This window comes from Cupressus sempervirens, chromosome 5, assembly GCF_028749045.1.
Source record: "Cupressus sempervirens isolate cs-2001-9-10 chromosome 5, ASM2874904v1, whole genome shotgun sequence".
Taxonomy (NCBI): Eukaryota; Viridiplantae; Streptophyta; class Pinopsida; order Cupressales; family Cupressaceae; genus Cupressus; species Cupressus sempervirens.
In genome coordinates, this window is record NC_143122.1 from 271,496,090 (window position 1) to 271,512,156 (window position 16,067).

The window sequence follows — 16,067 nt, forward strand, 5'->3', positions numbered from 1 at the left end:
AGGTCTCAAAATGGATCCGGAGAAGGTAAAAGCCATCTTGGAATGGCCTAATCCAAGGTCTACTACTGAGGTAAGATCATTTCATGGTCTGGTTAGTTTTTACAGGAATTTTATTAAGAATTTCAGTGGCATAGGTGCACCCCTAACTGATACAATAAGAGGGGATAGAAAAGAGTTCAAATGGACTGCAACAGCTGCGAGAAGTTTTGAATTGCTGAAGAAGAAGGTAACAGAACAACCTGTGTTGGCACTTCCAGATTTTAGAAAAGTGTTCGAAGTGGATTGTGATGCTAGTGGCAGTGCTATTGGGGCTGTATTAAGCCAAGAAGGTGAGCCTATTGCATATTTTAGTGAAAAATTGAATGATGCAAAGAAGAAGTATTCTGTTTATGATCAAGAGTTCTATGCAATAGTTCAGGCCTTAAAGAAATGGAGGCATTATTTATTGCCAAAGGAATTTGTTTTGTATACTGATCATCAGGCATTACAGTACCTAAATAGCCAAGGTAAATTGAATCAGAGGCATATGAAGTGGGTAGAGTTCTTGCAGAGCTATACATTTGTGTTGAAGCATAGAAGTGGAAAATCTAACAGGGTTGCAGATGCACTAAGTGGGAGACAGTTATTGCTTACAGTAATGCAGGTTGAAGTAGTTGGGTTTGATGAACTCAAGAATTTGTACCCCGAAGATCCTGATTTTGCTGAAGCATGGAAAGCTTGTAAAGAACCTGTTGCTGTAGATAGAACCAAGTGGTTAGACTATTTGATTCAGGATGGCATGTTGTTCAAGGGGAGTCAATTGTGCATTCCAAGGAGTTCCATGAGGGAAAATCTGATTAAGGAGAAACACAGTGGAGGGATGGCAAGACATTTTGGTCGAGATAAGACCATTGCCATTCTTAGAGAACATTATTTTTGGCCTCAAATTTCACAAGATGTGAAGAAGTTTGTACAGAGTTGCCAGGTTTGTCAAGTTGCCAAGGGGTTTAGTCATAATGCTGGCCTATATCAGCCATTGTCTGTTCCATCAAGGCCATGGGAGGACATAAGTATGGATTTTGTTCTTGGATTGCCAAGGACACAAAGGGGTAATGACTCAGTATTCGTGGTGGTTGATAGGTTCTCCAAAATGGCACATTTCATTCCATGCCACAAAACTCATGATGTTGTCCATATTGCATACTTGTTTTTCAAAGAGGTGGTAAGACTACATGGTCTTCCAAGGAGTATAGTTTCTGATAGAGACACTAAATTTGTGGGGTATTTCTGGAGGACATTATGGAAAAAGTTGAGAACAGACTTGAAATTCAGTTCCACGCATCACCCACAAGCTGACGGCCAAACAGAAGTTTGGGCAATTTGCTAAGATGTTTAGTTGGGGATAAGCCCAAGGGGTGGGATTTGATTCTACCACAAGCAAAGTTTGCTTATAATAACTCTGTAAATAGGAGTACTGGAAAATCACCATTCCAAATTGTATATGGGAATAGCCCAAGGACTGCACCAGAGCTGAGGAAGATAGAACACGGGGAGAGGACGAGTGCTGAAGCTGAGGAATTTGCTGAACATATCAAGCGTCTACATGAGGAGGTTCAAGCACACATTACCAAGATGAATCAAGAGTATAAAGCTAGGGCTAATCAAAGGAGAAGACATAAAGAATTCCAAGTAGGAGATTTAGTCATGGTGCACTTACAAAAAGAAAGATTTCTAGCCAGTACTTACAACAAGCTGAAAATGAAAAAATTTGGCCCCTGCAAAATTCTGAAGAAACATGACTCGGGAAATGCATATGAGGTGGAGCTACCAGAAGGTATTCACATTTCTCCCATCTTCAACATTGCAGATTTAACAAAGTATCATGATGATGGTGCAGATGAGGAGCTGGTTTTAGAGCCATCTCCAATTCCTGCTTCTAAGAAGGAGGAGATAGAAGACATTCTAGATCATCGTGTGGGTAGGAGTACTAGAAACAGGCAGTATGAAGAGTATTTGGTGAAGTGGAAAGGACGGCCGATCGAGGACTCAACTTGGATTTCAGCAGTTGAGGTTTCCCATTTGGGATTTCCTCTACCATTTATAAAGTTACAGGGTCACTTTTCAATCTACCCTGGGTGTCTGATGCAGGAGCATCCAGAGGTATAAGGGCAATCCTGTGTCACCCAAAAAAAAAAAAATGTACTTAGACTTAGTTTCTTTTTTATGTGTTTTCATTTTTGGATACCCATTTGGGTCAAATAAAGGTTCCAACTCTCACAGTTCCACTATCAGTGCGTTTGAAAATCCCAAAAAAATAGGAGCATGTATTTGGGCCATCATTTTGGTAAACTAGAAGGTGTGAATTGGCCAAATGAATATAATCATGATTTAGAGCATTCCAGAAAAAGAATCAGGTCAATAGGCCCCACGGTTTGAAAGTTATTGTAGTTTTTAAAGTTTTGGAGACCTCCTAAGAATGCTTCAAAGTCAGGTTTGGGGCATTAAATGACCTCAAAAAGGGTCAAAAAATGGGGGACGAGCGAAGCTTTTCCATAAGGCTATAGAGCACTTCGAGAGCTTTCCGAAAATGTAAACGGTTCGTCAATTGGAGCTACGGTTCAAAAGTTATGCCTCCTGAAAGTTCGGTTACCATTTCTGGATTCTTCTAGATTTGCATCGACTTCTAACGCAGCTTTTGGAACCTTCTATTTTTTCGGTGGATGCCTACTAGCACTTTCTAGAATGTACTCCTAGTCCTTAACCCTCTGGGGTCTATTTAAGGAGATTTCTGGCATTGTAAAAGGCAGTTCGGAGTGGAGTTTGAGAGGAGATATTGAAAGGAGAAATTATCTCCATATTTATGCTATTGTAAGGCCTTAGGGCATGTTCTGAAGTTTATCTTCTCTGTACTGTTTGTAATAGCTTATTTTCTCAGTTAATATAATTTTCCCTTTTTGTTGTGTCCATTTTGTTCTTGGGTTGTGTCTCCATCATTTTTCATATGTGGTTTCTAATACAAAAGAGTTGATATAATGTTTGCATGTGCGCTTTATGTGATTGGTATAGATGTGAACTTGACACTAGATCAAATCAAAACAATTGTATATGCAGTTTTCAAGAAGGAAATACTAAGGCAAATCAAATGTTGATGATGTCAGCATTGTATAAGGTTTTTGTATCTATCTCTATTGATAACATTGTATAGTTATATATGCATGTTTGAGCAATGGGTTCATCTTGCACTCTTTTGTATTGTAATAACAACTCCTAACAGGGTTGACGCTTCTAACAAGACCTGATCCTCTAACCAAAAAAGACACACTATACATATGTAATAGACTCCTAACAGAGTCAATATCTTTCACAATATACTTTTGATTAGTGGATCATTTTGTGGATATCATCCCCACAGGGGTTTTCCCTTGGCTAGGGTTTCCCTAATTAACAAATAATGGTGTTATGAGTTGCATTGTGTTATGCTTATGTTTACTTTTCAATTTGTTCATCTATGCAAGTTTAAAAATTGTTAATAATATCCATATTTGGGCAAGAGTTTGTGGAACATTGATTCACCCCCCACTCCCACCTGCCACCCCCCTCTTAATATTCCCTATTTCTAATAGAATAATCATTTCTTGCAAAAGGGGCTCCATAAATGGGGTCGATTGGATGCATGTACCATATTGGTTGCAAGTTGAAACCGAGACCATTTTTGTAAGCACCTCATTGAGACTGTGGAAGATGTGACACATGGCAGAGAAGCATTAAAAGATGTGGAAAATTGACCTCTTCATCAAGAGGCTAAAATTAGGCTAACACATGTCTAGACTGATTAGGGGCCTGAGCTTGTAAGTAAAAATGGTTGCGGTGATACAAAGGACAAGTGACACTTGTGGAGGAGGGCTCAATATAAAAGGGCTAAGAAGATCCTTAGATGCGAGCTTTGATGGCACTTGGCAAGGTGTGTGCATCTTCAAAAACACAAAGGAAACAAAAGAGGAAGGCCAATGCATTTTGAGTAAGCCTTTTTGCAGATGGAAAAATATTTTATTTATACTAACTTCACACAACCATTTGTTGTTGATTGTGATGTAATAGGTCAAGGAATTGGTGCAGTTTGGATGTAGAGTAGGCATCCTATTACATTTGAGAGCATGGAACTCAGGGATTCAAAGAGATTGTGCTAAATACAAAGAGGTGATAGTTATCATGCATGTGCTAGCTAATTTTAGATAGTATGTAGTGAGTGCAAAGTTTGTTGTCAATACTGATCACAAGAGTCTTAAGTATTTCTTGGAACAAAAAGATCTCAATGAATGACAACATAAATCTATAAGAAAGATTTAGGGGTGTGATTTCAAATGTAATTTATCAAGGAAAAAAAGAATGTTATTATTGATCCTCTCTTGCTAAGATTTCAGCTGATTGAAAATCCCAATTGTTTGTGGAGTATTCCAAAAACACATTTCCCTATGATTTTGTAGCTGGATAGGTACAACATGAAATGCATTATGTACTAGATTATGTGATTTATCATGAGAACATAATCTATCTTGTATCAGGATCTAAATTGAAGGACAACATTATGAGGGCATTGCATGGTAACCTTCTAGAAAGACATCCAAGTTTATTCAAAATATATAGTCAAGTGCGGGAGTGATTCTCTTGGAAGGGTAAACAAAACACACCTATCATGTAGGCCTTCTTCATCCATTTTCCATACTTGAACAAAAGTGGGTATGAATATCCATTGATTTTATTACAAGATTTCCACAAATTCAAGGGAAAGATTGTATCTTGGCAGTTGTGGATAGGTTGACAAGATATTCAATTTCTTTGTCATCCCTATAAATTATTTAGCACCTCAAGTTGTGGATTTATTTCTTGGAGAGGTGTTTCGGTTGTATGGTCTTCCTAAGATTGTAATTAGTGATCAAGACAACCAATTAAATAAATATGTTTGGGCAAGAGTTGTGTGATTGGCAGGTTCAAAATTGACACCAGGCACTTTCTACTAACCTCAAATGGATGGATGAACAAAAATCGTAAACAAGTGGATGAAGGACTACCTTAGAAATTAGATTTTAGGACAACAACATTCTTGGATTAGATACTTTCACTTGGGTGAATATTGTTACAATACCACCTTTCATATGTTGATTGGCATCTCTCCTATAGGGCCTTGAACAAATCTATGATGCATTATAACTTGTGAATTTGGTTTTTGATAATAGTTAGGCCCCTCATATGAAGGAGCAATAAAAATTATCAAGATATCCTTAGGACATTGAAAGATAACATTCAACATGCTTAGAATCAACAAAAGATGTATCTAGACAAGCATAGAGTTTAGAGATCATTTGAGGTTGGGGACTTGGTTTCCTTTTGCCTATAGCCATACAAACAATCTATACTTAAATCGTGTTTCTATGGGCCTTAGAGGATACTAAGGAGAGTTGAAGAGCTTGCATAAATGTTGGAGCATCCAAAAGGCAACAAGATAGAATATATGAATTTCACATTTCATGTCTCAAGAAGGCATTAGGCTAGCACATAGTTGCATCTACAGAGTTACCCCTTATCGTTTACCAATAAGCCTTCTCTATTTACCTATTATTTCTTTGTACCACTTTGTCCAGTTCTCATGTTTACTTTCCTATTTACCAATAAGACTTAGTTTTCCGATAAGATCTTGTTTACCTATTCATATGTCTAGTTCACCTATTATTTTTTCATGTCAATGTCACTTCCAATTAATCAAATTACCTTTACCTGTAAACATTATGTGGTGCTATCATAACCATTTCATACCAACATCACCATGAATCATATCCAACAATAGATTCACTTAATTCCTTTATAAATTTGAAGAAACATTCAAATCATTCAATTGTTCATCTTATTGTCTCAATAGTTACCCAGTTTAGTTCTTGTCTTCATAACTTTCTCAATTCTTCACATAAATGTGTGTTATCAAAGACTTAACATCACAACACAACACTTAACCTTTTTGTACGATAGCAACACTTAACTCATTCAACAACTCACTCTTTTCTCCAATGAATATATGGTAACATGTCAAAACACTTAGTCAAATAGCTTGACATTAATGACAACAATATAAATGATTGTCCTATCATCAAATCATGTTCTAGTCTTCTCCAACGGATCATGAACACTATCCTTCTCAAGTAACTCAACCAATCATCATTAATTAATTATGCCAACAAAAATATCTAATCAAAGACTGCATATTGCAATAAGTTTCCTTACAATCAATGAAACCAATATTTCATTGGATGTTGTATTTGTTGCTTCTTCATTTCTAATGGTGTGGTTCTTTTGGAAGATGACATTGAGGAGATCATATCTATGAGGCTTTTGGAGGATGGCATTGATATGGTTACATTCATGGAGTAGTTAGTCCAAAGTTTTCATATTGATAATCTAGAGGTGGTTGTTATGATGTAGGTATATCTCTTGGAGAGTTTTTTTGAGATCATATTTTCCAATATTGATGGCTTCGCCTTGTTGGGTATGATGTCTTATTTTTTCCCATCTCTCCATACCCATTTCATGGGTTTTTTTTTTCTTGGAGCTATTGGTTTGGGGTTGAAATTCCCTCTATTGTGATTAATAGTGGTAGAATAAATATTGTGAGGAGGTGTAAGGAGTTTTCCTAAGTTTTGACTATGTTGCCCATATGTTTGTAGCGGTTGTGGTTGATTTCTGGTGTTTTTGGTTGGGGTGTTTTTTAATTTGGAGGAGAGTATTGTGATGTTTTCACACCTGTTGCCCCATTAAAAATGGGCAGTCCTCTTTTCTCTCTAGTTGTAGATTTTAGCTGTCTTTAGGGTCCTTGATAACAACTTTTTCCATGTCTTTTGTCCTTAGCAAGCTTCAAAAATATCAAGGTTTGAGCTTGAAGTCTGGAAGTTTAAGAGGGAGTTTCAATGTTGTTTTGAGGCACTTTTGTTGCTTGTGTCCAAGTGAATTGAATTTTTTTAGTATGAATAATGAAGTTTTACATGCTCGAGAGATGGGTGAAGGATTATGAGAAATTTTGGAAAGTTTTGGAAATCCTCCAACTCCCATATTTCCACTAGCTATCATCTCTCCCCAAACTTTCAAGATTTTGCCTTAGGAAAAAGAGAGGTGGTACAAACTTGGTTTTGGGAATCCTTACTAAGGTGGCAAATTGATTAATGCAATGTTTAAAAGATGAAGTGAAGAAAGAAGATATTTTTTCTTTGACAAGATGACTACTGCAAAAGTGGTGAAAATCCTCTTATCAGAGCATCTCGCTCATGGAAATCCTCTCTCCTCAAGATTTCCCCTCCATGATAAACTTGATCTTGAATTGTGATTGAAGGTTGCAAGAGTTAGAAAATGGAACTTTGCCGCAAGAGTGAAATTCCTAGATATTTGCAAGAGTTGATCATAATTTAGATTTAAGGAAATTCACCTCGAGCAACAAAGGAGGAGCCATTTGGTTGTGATAAGATGAATTTTAAGAAACATAGATGTGGATATTTAATTCTTGAAATTCTGAATTTTCTTTTCAATTTGTTCCTTCTCACTATCTTACAAACTTGAGGCAATCCCCTTTTGTTTTGTGATGTAATCATTCAAGAGGATGGAGCCAAGCAGATTCAAGGTTACTCTAGCTCAAGACTTCAAGCTCGAGAATTCCAAATGAGAAGAAGGGTTCAAGATCAAATCATCCAAGAGTGATTCCAATTCAAGCCCAACTACACAAAGATTTCAAGAAGTTGAACCAAGTCTAGAAGGTTCAAGCCACAAATCCAAGTCACGCTATGAAAAACTCTTAAGATAAAGCAACGTGGGAAAGCACCATCACATCCATCCACAAGGGTTTACAATTTCAAAAGAGTTAATCGAAGTTAGAGGGATTGAGAATTAAGATTTTCTTCATCAAAGTTACATTCTAACAATTGAGCAAGAATTTGCAATTTTACAAACATTTTGTCAAGCCAAGACTCTAAGGCACAAGATTAAATAGATCTACAAGATAAGGATGATGAGGTGGCAATTGCTCATCTCCAATAAAAAAATTTCAAATTCAAACACAATCAATCACGACATGCCAAGTGTCTTATTTCCTTGTTGGCTATCAAAATCATTATAATTTTCTTATTGGCTCATAAATTGGTGGCCTCGTGTAACTGGGTACAAATTTGGCAACCCTAATTAGGGTTTATGGGAACAAATCTTGGCCCCTGATCTTAAATCGATCTTGTCCCTTCATTTTAATGGAACTACTATAGAAGACCAAGCCCATCTCATTTGTAATTCATTAGCTTAGGATAATAGAGTATGAGAGAGTTGGTAGTGTAGGAGACTAGAATAGATTAGCTAAGGGAGAAACTTGATCAGAATGTTGTTATGATGCTATTAACGTAATGGATAATTCATTGTTGGTTCTTCATGGTGAATTGCTTAGTATTGCTTTGAAGTGTTGCATGTTTCATTAATCTTTCACTTGTAATCTGCTTTATTTCATGTTGAAATAGTTTAGTTGAATGAAAGTGATTGTGAATATTGACTTGATTGACTTGACAAATCTAGGCCACTAGCTTCTTGCTTGTGGTAAAGAGTGTCATGTGTGGTAAGTAGATGATTGAAAGAACTCAACTTCAAATGGTATCTAGTCTTTATTTTGCATCCATCAATGGGATTGAAGAGGGTGGATATTGATTTGAAAACCATTTGAGTGATCACTTCGAAACTTAGACTAGGAGGGTGTTGCCATTTATCAAGCTACATCTAGTAGAGTCCAAGTTGTCAATGATTCCTTGCATTCCTAGTTAGTAGTAGAAATAAGTTTAAATTTGAGTTCACGTGAGAAAGTTGGAAATTGGCCTATATTTTTTTGCACGTTGTAAAGCCAAATCTATATGAGAAAGAGTTAATATTCGTTGAATGAATAGCGCAAGTCCCCTAAGTGATTACCAAGAATTCACATTATTTCGCAAAATGAGTATTCACAATTATAGAAACCTTGAAGTCATTTCATGAGCTTACTTTGCAAGCTTAGCATGAGAGATGACCTTATATCAAGAGGATTAATTATTAGAAGTTTCTACTTGAAGCATCAAGTATTTGATTATGCACGTTATAGTGGAACAAAACTCACATCAATCGAGAGGTTTGTTCTTCGACTTCGAATATCCAGAAGTCATTTTCATTCACTCACTCAGAATTAAAGTGCAGACCTCTGATTTTACTGAGTGGAAATGCACCGTGGATCATTGTTTATATATATATATATATATATATATATATATATATATATCCCTGCGACCTAGCCCATCGACCAACAACCAGCGGCCTGTGTGAGCTAGGGCGAGTCGCCCCATGGGTGAGATCAGCCACCCACAAGATGTCTCATCTCTTAAACCCAGGAGTGATTCGAACTTGAGGCCATGGGGATCATTGTTATACTTGTAGCGTTTTAATTAACATGACAGCTTTAATTAACGTGACAATATTCCTTGTGGTCGGAGGGGCTGTCACAATTCAATATTGAATAAATTGACATATGCTTTGAATAAGATGTTTGAACATGATACATAAGTTTCCTGACACTGCAAATGATGATAACAGAAACACCACTGTAAAATAATATTCTATCAAAAACATTTCTTGAGAAATTTTTGCACAATTGAAATTTCCTTCCCACTCACTATAGCATTAAGATGCCATAGCACATTCCCTGGATCACTGGCATCATCTTCCTAGATTTTGTTTATTTTTTATGATGCAACTCACGACTTTTTGGCATTTGTTTCAGAATAGCTATTCGGAGGTTTGTTCTCATGTTAACAAAGAAGGTATTGAAGATCATTGTTAATCTCGTTTGGATTATTCCATGGACCAATTTCTCATATTGTCAGAATGGGGGATGATCAATCAAAACATAACAGGTGTGGGCAATGTGTTAAAACTTTATATTCAGAGAGCTTGTAACTTTGAGACCCAATTGATGTCCATTTTCTGTTAAATTGATGCTAGGGCATCACATAGATTTTATTTTTTTCCCACATAATGGTTCATGACAATACGGAGATACTATAGGTAGTATTCTGCTAAAAAATTACTTAAGAACAATATGCATGTGATGAATGTTTTTCTTAACCTCTTCGGACAAACACTACACAAGAAATATATTTGATGATAAAAGCATCCGTTCTGTAATACAGAGACAAAATTTAGCATAATGTCACACATATTTACTTCTGTACTTGGGTTTCCAATCTTTATCACTTTTAATGTTCATTTCTGATAATCCTGAAGAAACCTCTAAGTTGTCAGCAGGGCTGAAAACCTTTGAACGGAGAGTTCCATTCTCTCTACTTTCTTCTGTCAACATGCCATGATTTTCTCTGAATTCCAAGTGTTTCTTCCTTGCCATTTCAGCAACATCTACAGTGTACCTAGCTGTTTTCTCCATTGTCAGTAAGCAGCGACTATATCTTGTACTAAGAATCTGCTCACTGTGGGATACCAATGTAAAACATTTGTGATCTGGAAAAATATCTTTAGCATCTTCGTCTATGGCCACAGGATAAAAGAAAACAAGCCGTCCACCCATAACCAACAAACGAGCAGCAACATCAAGCAAATCATGCACACATTCTACCAAACTGTATGGAGCTGTTGAAGGAATGTGATCTTTCCTCTTCTCTTCTGGAATAACATATGGACCTTTCACCCCCTTCAGCAACTTCCTGCCCCCTGATTTCCGTCCCCCAGCACGAACACCATATGGGGGGTCACATATGATTGCATCGAAGATCTGCATTATTAAAAAATAATGGCTTAAGTATCACAGAGAAAGATAAGAAAATCCTTTACATTTGAAGTTCAATAAAATTCACATTACCAGCACCATCGAAAATAAAAGCATTTCAATATCTGTACTGCCATTATTTTACTAAAAATTAGATTTATGATACTACTCTACACACATACAAGACTTGAGTAACAAGTAGCAGGCAGTCTACCAACAAATGGTTTTGTTTTACTTGAGCCTATGCTTGTATATTTATAAATTTCAAATAATTTGCTTTGAAAACTCTCTCCTGGAAGCTACATAAAATAACATTCTTCCTGAGAGAAGATAATTAGGAGACAAATGTGCATATGTCACCTTATTTTTCTTCATAAAGCCTCTTTTAGATCCAAAAAATAATCTCTCAACAATCTCCGAAGCAAACATGTTCGTTTGCATGTGGAAACTAGTACGATTCCATATCACTAGTTGCCACCATTAAATTAGAAGATACTATTGAAGGCCAAAATATAAAGATTTATATTCAGAAAATATTTGGTGTGCTCATTACCAAGAGGCTCATCTCCTAAGGAATGTGAAACATAACTGACAATAACTGAATTACTAACTTTTATAACACACTATTAAATCAGGAAGGCCACTTTATTGAAAAAGGCGAGTCTTATTTTCTAGCACCTCCTTTTACGGCTTGTAGTACTAAAAGAACGAACATGCCAACAAGAAAAAAAGTAGAATCGCATATTTTCCGAACAGTTTCCTTTGGACAAAAAAAAATACTCTTAGTCAGTATAACTTCATCAAGCTACCTCCTAAACTCGTAAAAATACAGCTCCTGAGCTCAGCTCTTGAGATACCAGAATTCAATCATGAGATCCTGCAGAAATATCAAATGTTGCAGAAATTCAAACAGAAGATATTGCAGCATGCTTTCACCACAATCGTATTCCATCAACTGGAAAAATATAATGATGATTCCAGCAACTACTTGCTATTGTAATCATATAAAAATTATCACTGTTGCTAATTGCAAGATCGAGCAGAAACTGTGAGATTGGTTTGACAACCTTTTATTCATTCTGGGAAAATTTTCCAATATAGAACAGCATACCAAATCACTACTGTCAATAGCAATTACATCATCAAAATAGTGACAGATTCAATGCAAAAAGCTAGCTTCATATATAACTACTTTGGAGTCTTCTCCTCAACGTACATATTCTGCAGCACTGCTGTGCTTTGACCAGGTCATTTGCAGTCCTCACAGTAATAATTCACATTAGTTTCACAACCATATATTTATTGAAACTACTTGCAATTTATGCTTATTGTGATGATGACATGGGAACTACTTATGTATATGTTTTCACTCTTTTTCATGTTCAATGGAGCATTCAAACTAGAAGCGTACACAAAGAATTTGAAATGATTTATTACTTTATACAGATCTTGTATCCTTTTTATGAGCGCCTAAACATTTACTTTTCAAATTGACTAAGAATGCCCATTTACTCTTAAATGCATGCTCATGCTAGATTCATGTGCACATGAAAGCAGGAGCGAAATGTAATCATGAATCTGCATGCTCATGTCATTTACCATTAGTTTGTAACCACAGTGGTGGACTGCATCAAAGGTAATTACATACGGACAAGTGGCTCAGTTGATCAATGTGCTCAGTTCTGCTCATGCCCTTATCCCTGGTTACAACCACACATTCATCAATGTGCTCAGTTCCGCTCATGCCCTTTTCCCTGTTTACTCCCACACATTCATCAATGCAATTCTTTCCGCGCCCACTCCCATACATTTATTTCTGCCCTAAGATAATCACTTTTCTGTCCGAGTTAATTTCCAGGCTGCCAGGGATTGATCTCATGGCACGTGCGAAAGAAACTAGAATTCAAATGTTAAGAGTTTAAAGTACAAAATCCCCATGCCTTCTTACAAATTGTTATAAGTCAACTTTGTGAGTGTATTGTGCAACATATTGCTATGTCTTTGTATCTAAACACATTCAATGTGCAATCAATTCACATGCAGGATAATGCAGCAACGTCAAGGAGAATCATTTAGGTAATCTTAAATTTTTTAAGGGGCAAAGACCTTTGTCTACATCTGAGCAATCTAGCTATTGGAGACTGCTATTTTTTGAATCTTCACAAAACTGCAAAGAGCTGAGCCATCAAATAGATTGACCTAGGAAAGGATTACCACAGTGGTCTTGGGGAAATGTCACCCCATAGCACGATCATCTTTTGCACCTCTACTCTGGATGCCACTGGTTATTACGATAATCTATAGTTTCTATTATCTCTGTTTAGTATCTAGTGGTTATCTATTGTAATCTCCTGTAAATATTAGAATGTTTCTAATATTTAGTTTTTTGTTTCTAGAATAGAATGTTTCTATTCTTTACGATTGTTTCCTAAGGAGACATCGTTCAATCTATTCTATAAATTGATCTCTTGATCTCCATTAATATCAAGCAAGTATTTTACCAATTACTTTGTAATATGGTATCAGAGCCAGTACTCTAAAAGAATTCAAAATTTTTTATAATTTCTTGGTTGAAATTATCTACCTTTTATTTTTGAAATTATTTTCATGCATATTTGCTTCCAAAACCTCTGGTTCGACTAGGGTTTCCTAACAAAAAAAATTTGCGCTATTTTGTTTGCAACTCCCGCAATTTTTTCCGGTCTACAAACTCGCGCCCTTCTATCTGCAACTAGCGCGATTGGATCCTTTGAAAATCGAGGGTTATTCTTTGTTGTTTACTTGGAGGTTTGTTGGGTGCCATTTCTCTGCAACTCATGCCCATATTTTTCTGCCACTTGCGTCCAAATTTCTCTAAAAATCACACGTCTATTTTGTGGCCCCTTTTTCCATTTTTTTAAGAAAAAAGTGGTGGTTTTTTGCCTATTTGGAGGCGTCTAGGTTTTTACAAACCCCTGTTGTTTATTCGCACCCATATTCTGCAAATTTATTTGCAAATCTGCCATTTTTTGAAGCTTTTTTAAAGCTTTTTTGCAGCCAAGGCCGTTTTTGTTAAAAGCCCTAAATTTTTGTACTCAATAAAAAAATATTTTTACAAATTCTCGGTGGGTTTTTCGAGAGCTCAACTAGGTTGTCCGTTTTTTCCTGGGTGCCTCAATTTTTGAGCTAGCATATCCAAAATCCGACATGTTCCATCTGGGTTTTCTGAGCTCTCTTTTGGGTACCTCTTCATTTTTTCTGGGTCTTCTATTTTTGTGTCTCAAAGTACATGCCTTCTATTTTCATGCTTTTTCACTAAAAAACATGCTATGGCATCTCTAACTAATATTTTTCTTGAGGGAAATTCGAAGTTCAATGGTCGCAATTATGACATGTGGAAACAGCAGCTGCTAACCATCTTTCAATATCGCAACAGCAATAAGGTGGTTCACAGCAGTCTTCTCAGCAAAGGTCCTCGAGCTTTGCTCCAGCTTTAGAAGGCTCCAGGAAAAAAGAACATTCAATGCAACTATTGCCACAAGTATGGGCACATGAAGGTTGACTCTCGGAAGCGTTTAGCTGCCCTATCTAAGAAATCTAGTTCACAGGCCACAGTGAACAGTGTGGAGCACTCTAAGCAGACAAAATCTACCTTCTTACGCTTTTTGACAGCTTCGTGCTCTGGATAGATTAACCACTACGAGAAGGGTATTACGATTATAGATAGTTTCTATTATCTCTGTTTAGTATCTAATGGTTATCTATTGTAATCTCCTGTAAATATTAAAATGTTTTTAATATTTAGTTTTTTGTTTCTAGAATAGAATGTTTCTATTTTTTACGATTGTTTCCTAAGGAAACATCGTTCAGTCTCTTGTATAAATTTATCTATTGATCTCTATTAATATCAAACAAAGTATTTTACCAATTACTTTGTAATACAAGTTGCTTGCAATTACATACTGATTATAACCTTTAACATTGTGAAACTAGTTTGCCTTCCATGGGGCACTCACAGAAATGTTACATTCCAGATTCTAAATGTTTACTAAGTTTTTATTGATATGTTGTAGATTCAAACTTCAATGTCTATGGATCTGATTTTCTGCAGAACTTTATATATATATATATATAAAGCAATGCTTTCAATTACCAAACTGTTATTGTTCTCCAGATCTTGCTTTGTATTTAATATTTATTGATTTCAATACTTGCAAAAATGAATTCACTTAGTATATATAATCTCATGATGATGTACATGGGTGAATGGGCATGTCTATAATTAGAGACATGACCATTCACCACTGTAACTCATCACAGATTAGTTAGCATTTAACAAATGCTAATGCAGATCGGTATATATTGCACTGATTCATTATTGTGCATTAATCACACATAATACTTGCATGATCAATAATATTAAGAGGCCAAATAAGGATCGGCATCTTCAGTCATGCCGATAATCCTATGAAATAGATAAGGATTGGCATCTACAGCCATGCCGATAATCATATATAATAAATTTGAACTTTTCACAAATGAAATATATGTGTGCATCGGTTACTTTCAGAAATCAATATCAAAATAACATTAAATTATCATATATATATATATATATATATATATATATATATGCAAGACATATTCAGTCATGCCGATAATCCTATGAAATAGATAAGGATTGGCATCTACAGCCATGCCGATAATCATATATAATAAATTTGATCTTTTCACAAATGAAATATATGTGTGCATCGGTTACTTTCAGAAATCAATATCAAAATAACATTGAATTATCATATTGATATATATGTGTGTGTGTGTGTGTGTGTGTCTATATATATATATATAGACACACACACACACACATATATATCAATATGATAATTCAATGTTATTTTGATATTGATTTCTGAAAGTAACCAATGTGCAAGACATATTCATATGTATATATGTGTATATAAGTTCAGATTTATTACTCAGAGATTGTCTAACAGAAGCTATATACTTTAACACAGAATTGCCTTAAAGATTTCAATTCACCACAATTTGTATGGCAGTACCACCCTCCACACTACTCGAACGTCGTCCCCCCATAGTCCACAAATTCAGGCCAGTGGTTACCCCGTGCCTGAAAGCCAGCCGAATGTCCCTGTGTCACCCCATCAGGAAACTCCACACAACTATGATTTTGACACATTCAAATATCACCAAGGCAGAGGTGAACAAATTACTCAAAAACACATCGTCAGCTCAAATCCGCACAAAACAAATAAAATTACACAAAATGCCAATT

The 16,067-nt window shown here is 35.9% G+C and overlaps 1 protein-coding gene across 1 annotated transcript in view; it reads right to left on the reverse strand.

Annotated features, from left to right (window-relative positions):
* Positions 1-10,141: 10,141 nt before the first annotated feature.
* TRM11 (tRNA modification 11 protein) overlaps positions 10,142-16,067 on the reverse strand; it is a 112,554-nt gene continuing 106,628 nt past the window's right edge. The window contains exon 6 of the mRNA XM_089829732.1: positions 10,142-10,798. Within this exon, the coding sequence (XP_089685858.1) occupies positions 10,223-10,798 (576 nt within the window). The 3' untranslated portion in view covers positions 10,142-10,222. The remainder of the gene's footprint in view (positions 10,799-16,067) is intronic.